General features: G+C 42.6%; 1 protein-coding gene across 1 annotated transcript in view; it reads right to left on the bottom strand.

The window, feature by feature from the left end:
* Positions 1-2520: 2520 nt before the first annotated feature.
* The window catches only part of CYP24A1 (cytochrome P450 family 24 subfamily A member 1), a 31736-nt gene continuing 19672 nt past the window's right edge, over positions 2521-14584 (bottom strand). Inside the window, exons 8-12 of the mRNA XM_088458062.1 lie at positions 13533-13699; positions 13139-13217; positions 10743-10940; positions 6116-6232; positions 2521-3748 (exon numbers count right to left, since the gene is read on the bottom strand). Coding sequence (XP_088314188.1) covers positions 6122-6232; positions 10743-10940; positions 13139-13217; positions 13533-13699 — 555 coding nt within the window. The 3' untranslated portion in view covers positions 2521-3748; positions 6116-6121. The remainder of the gene's footprint in view (positions 3749-6115; positions 6233-10742; positions 10941-13138; positions 13218-13532; positions 13700-14584) is intronic.

Below are 14584 nucleotides of genomic sequence, written 5' to 3'. Positions count from 1 at the left end.
CTACATTGAAGTTGAACAAGTTTGAAGCGCAAAAGAGGTTGTTTGTTTTTATATTGTATATCATTTTGTTGTAAGTTGGGTGGCTTATTATCATACTACCTCTGCTGCTTCAAGTGCAGCGCCATTGGATTGGAAAAAATATTTTTTTTATATATTAAAACCCTGTATGTGGCCACTCCACCCTTTGCTGAGATATCGCTAGACGTATGTGCTGTGTGAGTAGGTAAGTGACTTCACTCAACGAGCCCCCATCTGTTCAGTGTTCAAAGGAAAAAAAAAAAACTCTTTTGTTCTCCCAGACTCTTGTGTGAACTGTGAATCAAGCTGTGAAGTTGGGGTCATCCTGTCTGTGTGTGGGGCTAAGACCTGTTTAGGATTCAGACAAATCCAATTGTGTAGATCAATGCCTGGATTATATTACAATTGCCACAACTATACTTTGTCTGCATCCAGGGATTCCCAATTTGTATGTAAAAATACCCATTATGTACTTTTACTCAGGAAGCTTGTTCTTCCAGTTGCCCTTGGTAGATTAACAAAAACATTGCCATCTGTTCTTAGCTTCTGAGTTGTAACTTGAAGTGACGCTGGTCACAAAATGGCGTCTTGCAGATTCTTGTTTCTAAAATGGAGTCTAGCTACCATTTGCAAGATGGAGTCGCGCATGCTTCAATTTTAAACTGATCTTGTCTCAGCCAATTATTCAGCTTCGACAGGGGGACTATGCAGGGAAGGATGGCTGGACTGGGGAGGGGGGGGTCAGGAAAGGCTGGCTGAACTAAACTATGGGGGGAAGGTACAGGGCAGAGAGGCTGTAACGGGGGGGCAGGGCAGAGAAGGCTGACTGGACAAGGGGGGAGGCATAGGGCATTGAAGGCTGGCTGGAGCAGGGGAGTGGACAGGAAAGGCTGGCTGAACTATAGGGGGAGGCACAGGGTAGAGAATGCTGGCTGGACTGGGGTAGGGGGGGGAGCACAGGGAAGGCTGGCTGAACTAAGGGGAGGGGGGAGGTACAGGGCAGAGAAGGCTGTAACGATGGAGGGAGAGAAGTGATAGAATAGGATTCTGCTTATTGTGCCGTGCTGCGAGCCAATCACAGCTCAAGGACTGGCAGCCAATCAGGATCGGCCACTATCTCAGGCTGGCTTGCAGCTACCCTGCTTTTACTGTATCTTCCTCCCTGCCATCATTTGCTGCAGTGGCGCTGCCACCCTGGCCCCCCTTCTCCCCTACCTCCGGGCCCAGGACTCGGGGCCCGGTGGCCCAGGCTCTGGGTAACTTCTTCATTTGCACACTTCTCCACTCTTTAGAAGGCTTGATACATCTCCCCCACTCTTGCCAAAGGAGGTGGTTTGGCCATTCCACATTAGTTGTTTGTTGACACACATTAGGCATGCAATGTTCCTCCCCTGTAACACATTTGTGCCACTCCTCGCCTCTAACATATTTATTCCCCCTGCTTCTCACCTGTAGGCAGTATGTGCCCTGAACAGATTTCTCCTCACTTTTTCCAAGACCTACAGCCTGCGTTACCAGCATCACTCTATTTAACTGCTCTGTGGTGAAGACATGGTGGCTCCCAGATAGATGCAGCAACATTTTGTAGTATATTTCTTTATTATTAAGATAATAAATCACTTGTTACTTTGGCAAAAAAAAAATTGACAAAGCAACTCAGCGATACTCACCTGCCCCGGCATGTTTTCATTCAAAAATATACTGGTAAATTAATTGGCTCCCAACAAAAATTGACCATAGTGTATGTGTGTGAGCATGTGGTAGTGAATATAGATTGTAAGCTCCACTGGGGCAGGGACAGATGTGAATGGTAAGATTCTCTGTAAAGCGCTGCGGAATATGTGTGCCCTATATAAATAACTGGTAATAAATAAATAATAACTTGGCAGAGTCATTGCCAGAAGCAACCCATCTCTTATAGTGGGCAAAGGAAAAAGGAGTTTACCAGCAATACAGCCGTTTGATCTTTTATAAATGTGCTCCTAATGGTGCATACACACTGTCAGATTTGTCAGATGAACGATTATACCAACGATTTCTGACAGTATTAAAATGAAAGAAATCATCAAAATCTGACTGCAAACACAGACGATGTCAGATATCATTATCTGACCATCGGGAACGCGCATCGTTGGTCGATGCATGCCCTACATCTCAAAGATATGAATGATAACAATTGGAAAAATCGTTCATATCTGACAACAAATCTGACCGTGTGTATGCACCATTAATCTCACAAGATACAACTTTAATCACAGCTTTCTCATAGAATACAGTTGGAGATTTATCAAACCTTGGAGAGAGATAAAGTGGAGAGAGATGAAGTACCAACCAAACAGCTTCCAACTGTCACTTTACAGGCTGTGGGCGGGATGTACTAATCATTGCATCTGCGATGTGGTGCATCCCGCCTGTCTTTGGGTAAATACCCACCCCCTTAGTCTCCTAAGTAATCCTCTGTACTTAGAGCAATTATGCAAAAAGAATGTTTGACAGTAAAAGATCTTTATTTACAGGAGACAGTCAGGCTAACATTATATACAGTGCAGCAGGAAAATTGGTTATACAACAACATTAAGTAAAAAATACTATAAAAGCTTACATTCCATTGCCAGTAAGAACTGAACATCTGTACATGTAAGAGATGCATTAGAAGGGCTCTTCATTACATCATCCAATATGGGTGGAGACACCAAGTCACCTTCATTACACGCACACTTTCTACAATACATTTTTTGATAAGTAGCTCAACGAAGGGGATACGACACCTGCCCAATTGAACATATATCCAAGGGAATGCAGCCCATCTTACAAGTTTCTAGTGACATCACTGAAGCATAAGGCACTTTGTGCTTCTTTCCTTAATGAGCTCTTTAGGAATGAATACATACACTAGCTAAATATGAAGGTGATATTTAGACGCTGTACAAATATGTATTACTGCACCATCTGAAGAGAAATACTACAGTATGTCAGCTCCTTTCAAAGCATGTGCTCATAAATAAAAATGAACCATAATAACACAATCTATATTTCAGTTTCTGATTTAACCCAGATACAGTATACAGCAATGTTACAAGTACAATAGAGCTTTATTTGGTCCTCCCAGGTGCAGTGAGCTGTACACCCAGGTATATCCTTCAACAGTATTCTGACAGTTTTCATGATGAATTGGCCTTTAGGAGGCACTGTTCCATTGGAGTCTGGAACTTACTGTATTTGACTAGTCTCTGCATTACAAGCAATAGGTCATGTTAATGAATTAGGTTCTATTACTAGGAAGAAAGTGTAAACAAGCCTTACTGAAACATGGAGTATATTTTCCCTTTAGCATAAAAAGTTCCCTCCAGACAAGTGCAGTCATTTGTTGTGATGGATCTGTAAATGATGCGTAAATTATATTCTTGTTATTTGCTCCTCTTATCAGTTGTACTGCTGTATCTTCACTGTAGCCTTGACTTACTTTCTTGCAAAATAGACAACACACGTTTTACAAACACTCTGTATATAACAAGGCCTGGTTCCCTGAGCATGGTCCACTCTGCTCATCGTCATAGCCCTGACTTTTGCAGATATCAGCACATTATTGCAGGGTTCAATGTAAACATCAGCTTATCTCACTGGTTCAAGGCTTGATAACTGCTGTATGTAAGGTGCCATGGAGTTTAGCAGCAGCAGGAACTGGAATTGGCCTGTTTTGTTTTCCTTTGATACGTCATTCAGGGAGACACTGTGTATAGGGAGAGAGAGTGGTATTAAAATGGATAGCTACATAAATGCCTTCCTTTTGAACTGCAGTTCGAAAAGCTTTTTTTTTCTGTTGTATGCAATTAAAATACTTTAAAAGTAAAACTTCATTTCTTTTTAATGCACCACATAACGCGCATTGGCTTGGTTGCTCTAACTTGCTGATTACGTGGTTGATATTGTTTGCTGAGCTACTAGTGAATTAAATCCAGAAGAAGAAAAAAAGTGGATATCTGTGAGCTAAAGATAATTTTTCATATGTCGGTTTCAAATGCTTATGCCTATAGAGAATATTGGACTACTTTTCTGACCTCTAGGAGACTCAGATTTCCGAGAGTTCTACAGGACTCCAGGAGAGTAGAGTCCTCCCCTCCCCAAATCCTGCTTCTTTTTAAACTGAAGTGATCAAATCCTATCTTTATACAGAACGTGAATCTATAATGCGATAATCTATGTACCACAGTAATAGTTGTTGGTGGCATTGGAAAACTATAGCAAAAGTCAGCAAATTGCACAGCTGCCAAGTTAGGAGTAACTTTCAGAAAGTCTCACTGATTTCCTGCAGAGAATGGGTCAAAAGGGATGTAAATAGTACCTTTGCCATTATAACATTTAATGATAAAAATGAGCAGAATAATATAAAGGGTAAATATCTGGTGCTTGAAACTAGTATTTTTACACTGCACATCCTCCGCAAGTTCAGTGAGGACTTTGATGCAAATGTTTTTCCAGGAAGTAGATGAACTCAATTGATCTGACAGAGTTTATAACACAGCGGGATGAATCATAAGTAATTTTCTGTGACGGGTTTTTATTGAGAAAACAAAGCATAGAAACTTTCCCGTACTCTGGGGAAAATGAAAATTGCATTTTTTTTTTTTTTTTTTTAAATCATCAGCCTTCAAGAGACCGATTTTATCAGGGAGTAAAAATTCCAGACACGGTAAAAAAAAAAACTTTTTTGGCCAGCAATATGAATTTCTCCCCTCACAACCACACTTTGGGGCCTATTCATCAACACTAAAATGACGTTTTTAAGGACATTTTCCTTAAATAACATTATTTTGGTATTCATGAACAGACTTAGCACAGGAGATATCACAGATATCTCCTTGCTAAGTTCCCCTGCGTTCATTTCCACACTCCCCATACATTAGTATGGGGATGTGGAAATTGTGGTATTCATCAAATTCCGAAAATTATGAATTTTCGGAATTTGATGCAGTTACTATTCGCCACTGTGAGGTGGCGAATAGCAGAATCGACTTACCTATATCCGCGTGTGCAGGTCCCCCGATGAGTCCCTCCGGCGCTCTGCTCCATCCTCAGGCTCCGGAGGCTGGTCGGACATGTGTGCTCCCCAGCAGAGCACAAGAAAGTTTAGAAAAAAAAAAAAAAGTTTTTCATTTTTCTAATCAGCAGCGGGAGGCTGCTGCGCGGACAGGTAAGTAGGGGGGGGGGGGGGAGGTGAGCGGAGGGGGGTGGGGGAGGTCAGGGGGGGTACACAAACTTAACGCATCTGTAGGCAGTGCTGCGCATGCGCTGTTTTTACAGTTGTAACAGCGCATGCACAGCACTGTTTCCAGATGCGATAAGGTAGTGTAGGCAGGGAAAAGTATCTATTTCCCGAAAAGATGTCATCGCAAAAATGACAGCTTTTCGGAATAGATACTTATGGAGAGGTGGAATGATGAATTCCACCTATTAATTAGGTAGAACTCCATGCGAGTTCTAAACCTAATTATCTCTAGAGAATTTTTAGGTTTAATGAATAGGCCCCTTTGTCTTATATATTAAGGAGCTTCGTTGGAGAAGGCTACCCCATGCTTCTTCCCAGGAAAGCCAGTTTATCAAATATCTTAGGGTGGCATTAAGCAGAGAAACCACTGAAAATACAAATGTGAACATGTAACATAATATGTACGAGTATTATATACCATCTTGTATATCTACCACACAACCATGGCAAGACTATACTAATTTCACACAGGTAGCAAACAGTAGGGTCTATGTACTAAGTCTTGAAGAGAGATAAAGTAGATGGAGATAAAGTGCCAACCAATCAGCTCCTGTCATTTTTCAAACAGCTTGTAAAGTGACACTTCGGAGCTGATTGGTTGGTACTTTATCTCTTTCCAAGGCTTAGTACATAAACCCGAGTGTTTTAAATTGAACCCTAAATCCCAGTGCTTCAGGGTAGTAAAGCTGTGCGACCACCTAGCATAGGGGTGGGCAGTAAGCAGCACTCCAGTGGCTGTTGAGCATATACGTTAATACTGGCATGCCCTCTGTCACATAATGGCAATTCTACGTCTGAAACTAGTTAACAGGTTGTACTACTTAGACTCACCTCTATCTACCGTCTGAGGAAGGCCACCGGTAGTTCTCTGCTGGGCATCAGTGTTCCAGAGTGAATAGTATCCACTGGGTCACTATCAGTGGCTATAATGTTATACTTCCTAACGAGCTGCGACAGGGAAATTACAAATCAAAATTACTATAAAATTTACACAGCAGCAGAAAATTGCAAAAATATGACATTTCACTACAGTCTAAAAAGCACTAGAAATTCTTAGAACCTCACTGTACTGGAGACGGAGCTATTACAGGCATTACATGGAACCTCACAGAAACCTGAGCAATTAGCATTTGACAGATTCTAGGAAACCCATTATGTCCTTTGTGTTGTGTGTAATTTTGTGTAAAATTACTTTATGGCGTCATGTTGATCATTTCTATGGAATAAAACAGATTGAAAAAATAACAGTTTGCAGAGGTCACATTGCAGAGAGATTTTGTGTAGCACTGTAATGACCATGATTGATTTAATAACTAGCAACAGTGTTCCAGTCATTGCTACCCAGCTGTGATGTAGATAAGATGCAGCGAATATCTGAAACACTGGTATGTTGGTGGGCTTAGTGTAATGTTACATGGGGACACGTGCAGTATAAATGGAATATAAACGCACACCCTTGGCTCCCATGTGTATGGATATGGGTCTTTGTGCTCGGTTGTGTATATACTGTAACTGTTTTATCAGCATTTGGGTGTAGAAATTTAAAAAAAAAAAAAAAAGTGTAGATTTTGTGTATACAATACATTATTATTTTTATATATATATATATATATATATATATATATATATATATTTCAGGTGTCCTTTGTTCATTTATCATTTTGGGGTGGGGGTGCAGATCTAAATGGGTGTTCATACAGTAGGACAGAATTTGAGTCAGCTTATGCTGCAGTCATGTCTTTATGCTAATGCCACTACAAAGCCCTTCCCAGGTGTACATGCTTACACCATACTTGCCTACTTTTGAAAAAGCATTTCAGGGAGATTGTGAGCGCGGCGGTAAAGTGGGCGTGTACTGCTACATCTGAGAGGTGGTGTGTCATAAAACTGACTTACATCCATATGTAAACGAGCCCCAAAGCAGTTAGTGTGATCTCATCAACAAGTAGATCTCACTAATACTTTTCAGAAAAATGCATGTAACCATAGGGATCTTTGTGCCCTATAACCAATGAAGAGGAATGATACTAATGACCCCATTTGAAATAGCCATTTATACCCCTTTCAGACATCTCGAGAATCCCGGGAATTTGGCCTGCCTCGGCCAAATTCCCGGGTACCCGAGTCAGTCTGAAAGATGCCTACCCGGGAACATGTTCCCGGGTAGCCGCCCCTGCAATCGACCAGGGTTTTTCCCGGGACTTAGGTCCCGGGAAATTACCCTGCTTCTGTCTGAATGGTGCTACCCGGGAATTTACTACTCCCGGGCAGCACCAAGCAGCTTTTACATTGACAGGCAGCGGGCAGTCTGTGTCACTGTGACACAGCCTGCCCGCGTGTGTAGCGCTGACCGGACGGAGTTTCTTTACATCTACTGGAAAATCACACTGAATTGAAAATGCAGTTTTTATTACACTGGAAATTGGTGGGAGACTTTCTGTTTATCCCATCCACTTCGAACACCTGTGAAAAGTTGAATATTCCCTACCAACATGCAATTCTCCTTAAAACTCTCTTTATGGAACAAATTATGGCCCTGATTCAGAGCCGGACGCTCTGACCAGAGCGCTCGCTCTGAATCAGGGCCCACCTCCATTAATATGTAGCGTCCTCCTGGACGCTTGTATAGCTGTGGGTCACCACCCACAGCATATACGAGCGTGCAGGATGATGGTCGCGATGGTCCATCGAAACTGCGAGCAAAAGCCTGCGGTTGAGTTTTTCAACCGCAAGGCCAGGAGTGATTTTGGCTCTATCAGAGCCAAAATCACTCCCACTGACATCACTAGTGATATCAGTGGGGCCGGCTTCAGACGGTAGGCGTTCCCTTGGGAACGCCTCCGTCTGGCAGGCACGCCCACCAAAGGGGGCGTGCTGTCAGTCAACATCGACAGCACGCCCCCTTTGATGAGACACTCCGAGCGAAGGAAAGTCCTTCGCTCGTCGCGTCTCGCGCATGCGCACGACGGAGCTCCCTCCGTCGTGCACATGCGCAGTGCAGACCATCGACCCACTTGCGAGCGGACAGCCGCTCAGGAGTGGGTCTGAATGAGGGCCTATATCACCATTTCTGAATAACTAACTGGTCCCAGTGAACTACAGTTACATTGTCATGTATTACACACTAAACAACTTGGCACAGTCACACTTACCGTATATCAGTGACCAAACAATTAAATAAAAGAAATGTAATACTTTTTGAATAATACACATTTTGTTTAAAGTGCTTTTGTTAACTTTTAGAATTGCATGCATGCAGCCTAATACCAACAATACGTTCAGTTTGTTCTTTATAGGTGGCGCACTTATAAGTTGATTTTGGGATATTCCTCTCACTTTTGCTAAAGTTATTACTTAAATACTGTTGGTGAGCTCTGTTGCAGTACGTTGCCCAGGTTGAATGCGTTTTGCAGCCTATAATGTAACTTTTACAGCCATTTGAAGTGCTTAAAAGGAATTGTCATCTTACTTTATTCTGTTATCGCTGTAGACTTCCACTAATGTAATGTTGTTTAGTTGATGCCTCCTGACGTGTTAAGGCTGTTATGTACTGATTATAAGCTGTGATGGCTAGCTATGGCTGCCGTCCAGTATCTTGGGTACTAGCTATACTGCTGGACGAGTATGGTGCTGCAAATGATAATCAGGTGATGGTCACTATAACTGACACCTGCACTCCTCACCTTACTCTGTAATGTCTATTGCCTCATTGCTGTGGCTGTAATGCAGTCTATAATGCAGGATTTAACTGGGGATTGTGGGCCTGATTCAGAGCCGGACGCTATTTGCGGATGGTCGTTCTGAAAAAGGGGCCGGATATTTAAATTAAGCGCTCGCTCTTTGCAGTCTGTTGACGCCTCTATGTCTGAACGAGAGAACGAAACATGCGCTCGCTATTTTGTAAAGACGCCCCCTGGCCGCTCGCATCATACGTCATCTCCGCTATTTATTAGATTAATTGAGTACATCGAAAGGCGTATGAACTGCTCGCAATTCTTGTGGTAGCATTTTCCTACCGCAATCATGTGAGCAGTTCAGGCTAAAAGACAACCAAGTGACGTGGTCGTTGACGCGGCTTTGTTAATTATGCACACCCTTAAAACGCCCGTTTGGCACGCCTGCGTTCGGATCTCCACTCCCCGTTTTCAAGCACCTTCCCCTGTTACCACCCACAAACGCCTCATCCTGTCACTCAAATTATCAGGCATTCGCTATTTTGCGAGCACACGATTTCCGACCGCAATGACTGGTTGGCGCATGCGCATTACAACCCATGCGCAGATGTGCGAACATCGCTCGGAACGAGCGAGCGGCCGCTTACGGGCGGCTCTGAATCAGGCCCTGTGTTACCAACCTCTCTGGACGTTGGTTCAGCTCCTTCAGGGAGATAACTGGCACTACCCAGTGGTCTCTTTATATGGGATACAGGCTATTCTCTGCTTGAAGATTATATCGAGGTAGGTCTGCCTCCGATCCAGCCTCTAAGGACGATGGGACCACCTTCAGCTTTTCACCCCTTTGCTGCAGGCTGTCACAGGTGCTGGGGGGTGGAGGTCTCTGGTGCTCTGGTGGCAGCAGCCGGCCACTGCTTTGTCCACAAATTGCAGCTGTCCCTCAGGAGAGTCCTCTTGTGCAGGTCCTCCCCTCAGGGCATCATCCTCAGGGCTCCCTGTAACTGCCATAGCTTCCAGCAGCTTCTGCTTCATGTGACCTCCTGCTGACTCATCAAATCTTACCTGCACCAGTACATGTATTTTGTTTTTATAGGGATTATAAATACATTAGTGATATCCACCATAGGCTTAAAACAGTGTTTTGGTGGGGTATCACATCCATCCCACCTCTCATCAAGTACATATCGTTGTTTATTACCGCGGTATGTACTTAGAAATGTGATCTACATTGCAAAGGACATCTCTCCCAATAAGAGCTATCCTTGGCGATGCCCCCAGATAGAGGGAGTTCTGGGTTGAACACCCTGAAGTACCTCTGGCATCCTTCTGCGCATGTGCAGAAGGCTGCACGCCACAGCGGGAGATGGGAGGGATCCCAATCAGAAAAGGGTGTCCTGATAAGCAGCCCATAGTCTTCTATTGGGTAACATAATCTGAAGATGGCGTTACCCACCGGGTCGAAGCACCAGAATGCAGTGCATTCCAGTTCTTAGTACATCTGACAAATGTAGTAAAACCCCCAAAACTGCCTTTTTGGGGGTTTTACCGCATTTTTCACTTGGGTACATCCCCCCCTAAAGGACTTTTGAACATTTCCCATCATTCTGGGTACTAAAACTAAACCACCATCTACTATGTGTTAGAGACACTCAGGGAGTTGCTGAAGGGATGCAAATAAACATTGTACTCTCTAATGGGTCTGTCTGTGCTGTAGTTAGGGACAGGAAAAAACACTACTTCCTAGCATTGGGAGAAAAATATATTCAGATCTGTGTAACACTCACCCAACATATACTGATTTGCAGTTGGAGTTCAGCTAAACGCCGCCCGATGCACATTCTTTTCCCAATGCCAAATGGAACGTGAGCAAATGGATTGATAGTGTTCTTGTCTTGCAACCATCTCTCTGGACGAAATTGAGTCCATTCATCAAAGCATTCCTCATTGGACCCCAGAACATGGCTGTTAATGGTCAGTACTGTCTGGATGAGGCAATAGAACATTACCGTATTATCTCTAGTGATAAACAAATGCTGAACTTGATGCACAGTACAATAATAGGAAACTGTGGGCCCGATTCATAGATGTATGCTAATCACACAGCCGCTGCATCTCTATATGCAGTGGTGATGTGATAATATGCTAATGCAGTAGTGTAAATAAATGTTATCTGCAGGCTTCTCTGAACCGCTGATGCTTCCAAAGATGTAGCATGGGATCATCTACGTGAACATCGGTCATCAGAGGAACCCTCGGGTTACTCAGGATGACCAGGGAATTCACACTGCTGGAGCAAGTGAAGCTGCATCCAAAGACGCAGCCACTTGCTTCAGCACGCCCAGAAAAAGGGTTTGCGTACATCTATGAATTAGGCCCTGTGTCATCATCAGTCCCCCTTTAAGATATCTGTGGTGGTCCCTTACAATGCTGGTATAATCACTTACTAACAGATATTTCTATCAAATATCTACTGCATGCAAAAATAAACACAGTGCAAAAATAACAACAGGCTAAAAAAAAAAAAAAAACCCCATCAAACTAGGGACTGAAATATGTATGACTTTGTGAAGTGGGGTAGAGGGGAGAAGCGAAGATGTTAAACAAAAGCGGTCACTTGGAAAGCCATCACCACAGTGAAATACCCAAATTGTTAACAACTAAACATTTTACGTATTGGATGAATTTTGTGAAAACTGGGTCACTGGTACAGACACTGAAAAATGTACTCTTTTATATGCTGAACATAAACTTCATTGTTAGATAAAGTTTTTCTCGTTGCTAAATCTAGGTCAGCGTACAAGATAATATTTGAAGAACTGTTAAGTGACCAGAAGCAAATAAGAAGTTTTCAGGGATTCTGGATGTGCTGATCGTAATAAAGTTGGCTAGAGAAATTAGCTGGATGTGATCAGTTTTAGCAGCCACTTAGAATTTTCCTTGAGGTTTCAGTAAAATTCCCAATAGAAACTATAATTTGTCCCTCTAAACAGAATTCTTACATAAAATTTCCCTGCACAGTTGTTGCTGGCCCATTCCACCAGAAATTCAGCCAGGATTATGGCGTGGGACAGATTCTGACATTATTAACTGAGCACTGACAGATCAGGAAATGCGTACGCAGAGAATGTTATCAGATAGTGAATAATCATGCTATTTCTTTGGCCATTCAAAAGGCACATGCAGTGTTTCCTCTAAATGGATTTGTCTGGGCTGGAAAGGTGAAAAAAAACTTAACCCAATGAAAGTCATTTGTTATTTTGAACAGTTGAATGTTGCCACGTTGTCAGATTACTGCAAGTCAATCCATTAGAAAAATGAAAGCAGAAATAGAGAACAGCCTATAACAGCTGCATTGAGGGTTCAGCATTACCCCACTCACTGAAACACAATGGAGTTTAGTCTTTGGGGATTATGTATCCAAGTGATTTTTGGAGAAAACATGTGGAAACTGCTTTCCACTTGTTTTTTTTTTTGGCAAATATTTTGTATGGACGATATTTTTTAAACATGTGACGGAGGTGATCAGCAATCATCTCCTACATTTCTAAATTTCCACTGGGGTATGAAGGAAGGACCCACCAGGGAATGCAATGGTAGGGGCCCAAACTTAAGGGGTTTGTCCAGCTACCAGATGGGGTGTGTCCAGCCAAAACAGATGGACTTGGCCAACCATTAGAGAGGATATGCAAAGAACAGGGCCCCTTTATAAAGGGGACAGGCGTGTGTTTGGACCACCCACTATGAATGGAAGTAGAGCTAATCTTGCTGTAGTTTCCATAGAAACCAAGCATCCAAGTTCATCCATTATCCTGCTTCACCAACTTACTGACCTCTACAGGATGGGGTGGGGCCCTCAGGCAGTGGGGCTCATCGTGGATTTTCCCTGTACACCTGTGGGCCAGTCAGAGATGGCTTTGAGGTATGAATCAATATCAGAAAATGACATCTTCTTGTGAGGTTAGCAGTGAATTTTGTGTAGTCAACACGGGGGGAGGGTTGTGCGAGAAGGTTTTTTCTGGACTCACACTGCTCTTAAATCCCAGGGCAGATACAGGACAAGCATTTAGATATTGACAAATGTGCATGGTGTCATCCCAATATGTATTTTCATTTGGTTTAATTTTTTTTTAATAATGGCTTTTGGCTGTGGTACAATAAATACCATTTCATAAATACTCACTCCTCTGGGAAGCACATATTCCCCTAGCACTGTCTCTTTATCCAGAGTGCGAGTTGTGAATGGAATAGATGGGCTTATCCTACAAACAAAACATGAACACAGTTTATCATTACAGCCATATACATTTCTCACATTACCATCCTGACTACTTAACAAGGGGATTCATGCAGAATAGATCTGGTGCAACTAAGCAGCGACAGGGGCTATTTCATAGCATATATCTCTTTGGCACTGCAGAACAAAATTATTATTACACAAATTTTAGGGAGCAGTCTGGCATCTATACTACTACACTATACTAGAAAGAGAAGTCAATTATGCCCAACTATAATATTGCTAATGTTCATATGTTAGAGGCTCTTGGAATATTGGTTTCAAACACAAGAAAATGTACCTCATTGATTCCTTTAAGCATGCCTTTAAGTATGGCATATTGCGGATGTCTTTAGCACTTGGTACATGGTCAGGTGACAACACACTCCGAATTTCTTCATAAAGTTTCTTTTGAATGATCGGATTACGGGAAATATTAAATATGGCCCACAGTAAACTGTTGGCTGTCTGGAAGATGATAAAAAGGAACTTTATAGAAAGAGGATGCAAAATGTAATTATACAGTAAATCTATTTACACAGAGAAAAGAAAATGTAAATGATGTCACCCTGCTGTTGCTGCTGATAATGTTCTGCCTTAAAGTTCCCCATTTATCATTCTTAATTAGCATAATGTACAAATGATAAACGGTCCTATTAATGCGGTGACATCACAAGAACAAAGGCAGAAATGGTCTTGAAACCTATAAACGTGAGTAATTTTGTCACCACAAAATTAAGAATGAAAGTTGTGATAAATGTTTTTCTTAGAGTATTAAAAGTAAAGTTTATTTTTAGTCTTTGAATATCTCCCTACTTCAAAAAAAAAAAACACATGGCAAATCCTGACTAGAAGAATAAGAGTTGGGCACATTATCAGGCTATACATCATACTATAGATGTGTCTATATGACCGCTTAGTTAGAGAAACCAATCCAGAGATCCCGATCCACTGTATGCCGGGATTTAGCATGAAAATAAATCTAGGATTTTAATCCCAGGATTGGAGGCAACCGTCCCGGGAGTTGGGGATTAGTTAGAAGCCTCCACACCACTAAATTAACTTCTAGCATAGGTAGCGGCTCAGATGTGGCCTGGGCCATGACCTGTAAACGGCAATGAGGTGGTGTGAGACATCTTAGGTCAAGCAGCCGCATGCTGCCCTGCCTACACAGTGCACTGTCTTGCACAGATGAATCTGCAGTACAGTAGTGAGTGACTAAGGTGGCTGAGGACAACAGCAAGGCAGGGACTGGGAGCTCCACTCGGCTTCCACTGCATGAGTCTCTGCTGCTAGTTGAAGTAGCTGCAGCCTGCAAATTAGTTTTGCTGATAGCAGGTGAGGCCAGTTCAA

The sequence above is a fragment of the Taudactylus pleione genome, unplaced genomic scaffold, assembly GCF_031769625.1.
Source record: "Taudactylus pleione unplaced genomic scaffold, aTauple2 ptg000803l, whole genome shotgun sequence".
NCBI classification, from domain to species: domain Eukaryota; kingdom Metazoa; phylum Chordata; class Amphibia; order Anura; family Myobatrachidae; genus Taudactylus; species Taudactylus pleione.
This window is presented reverse-complemented; position numbering and strand designations above follow the sequence as displayed.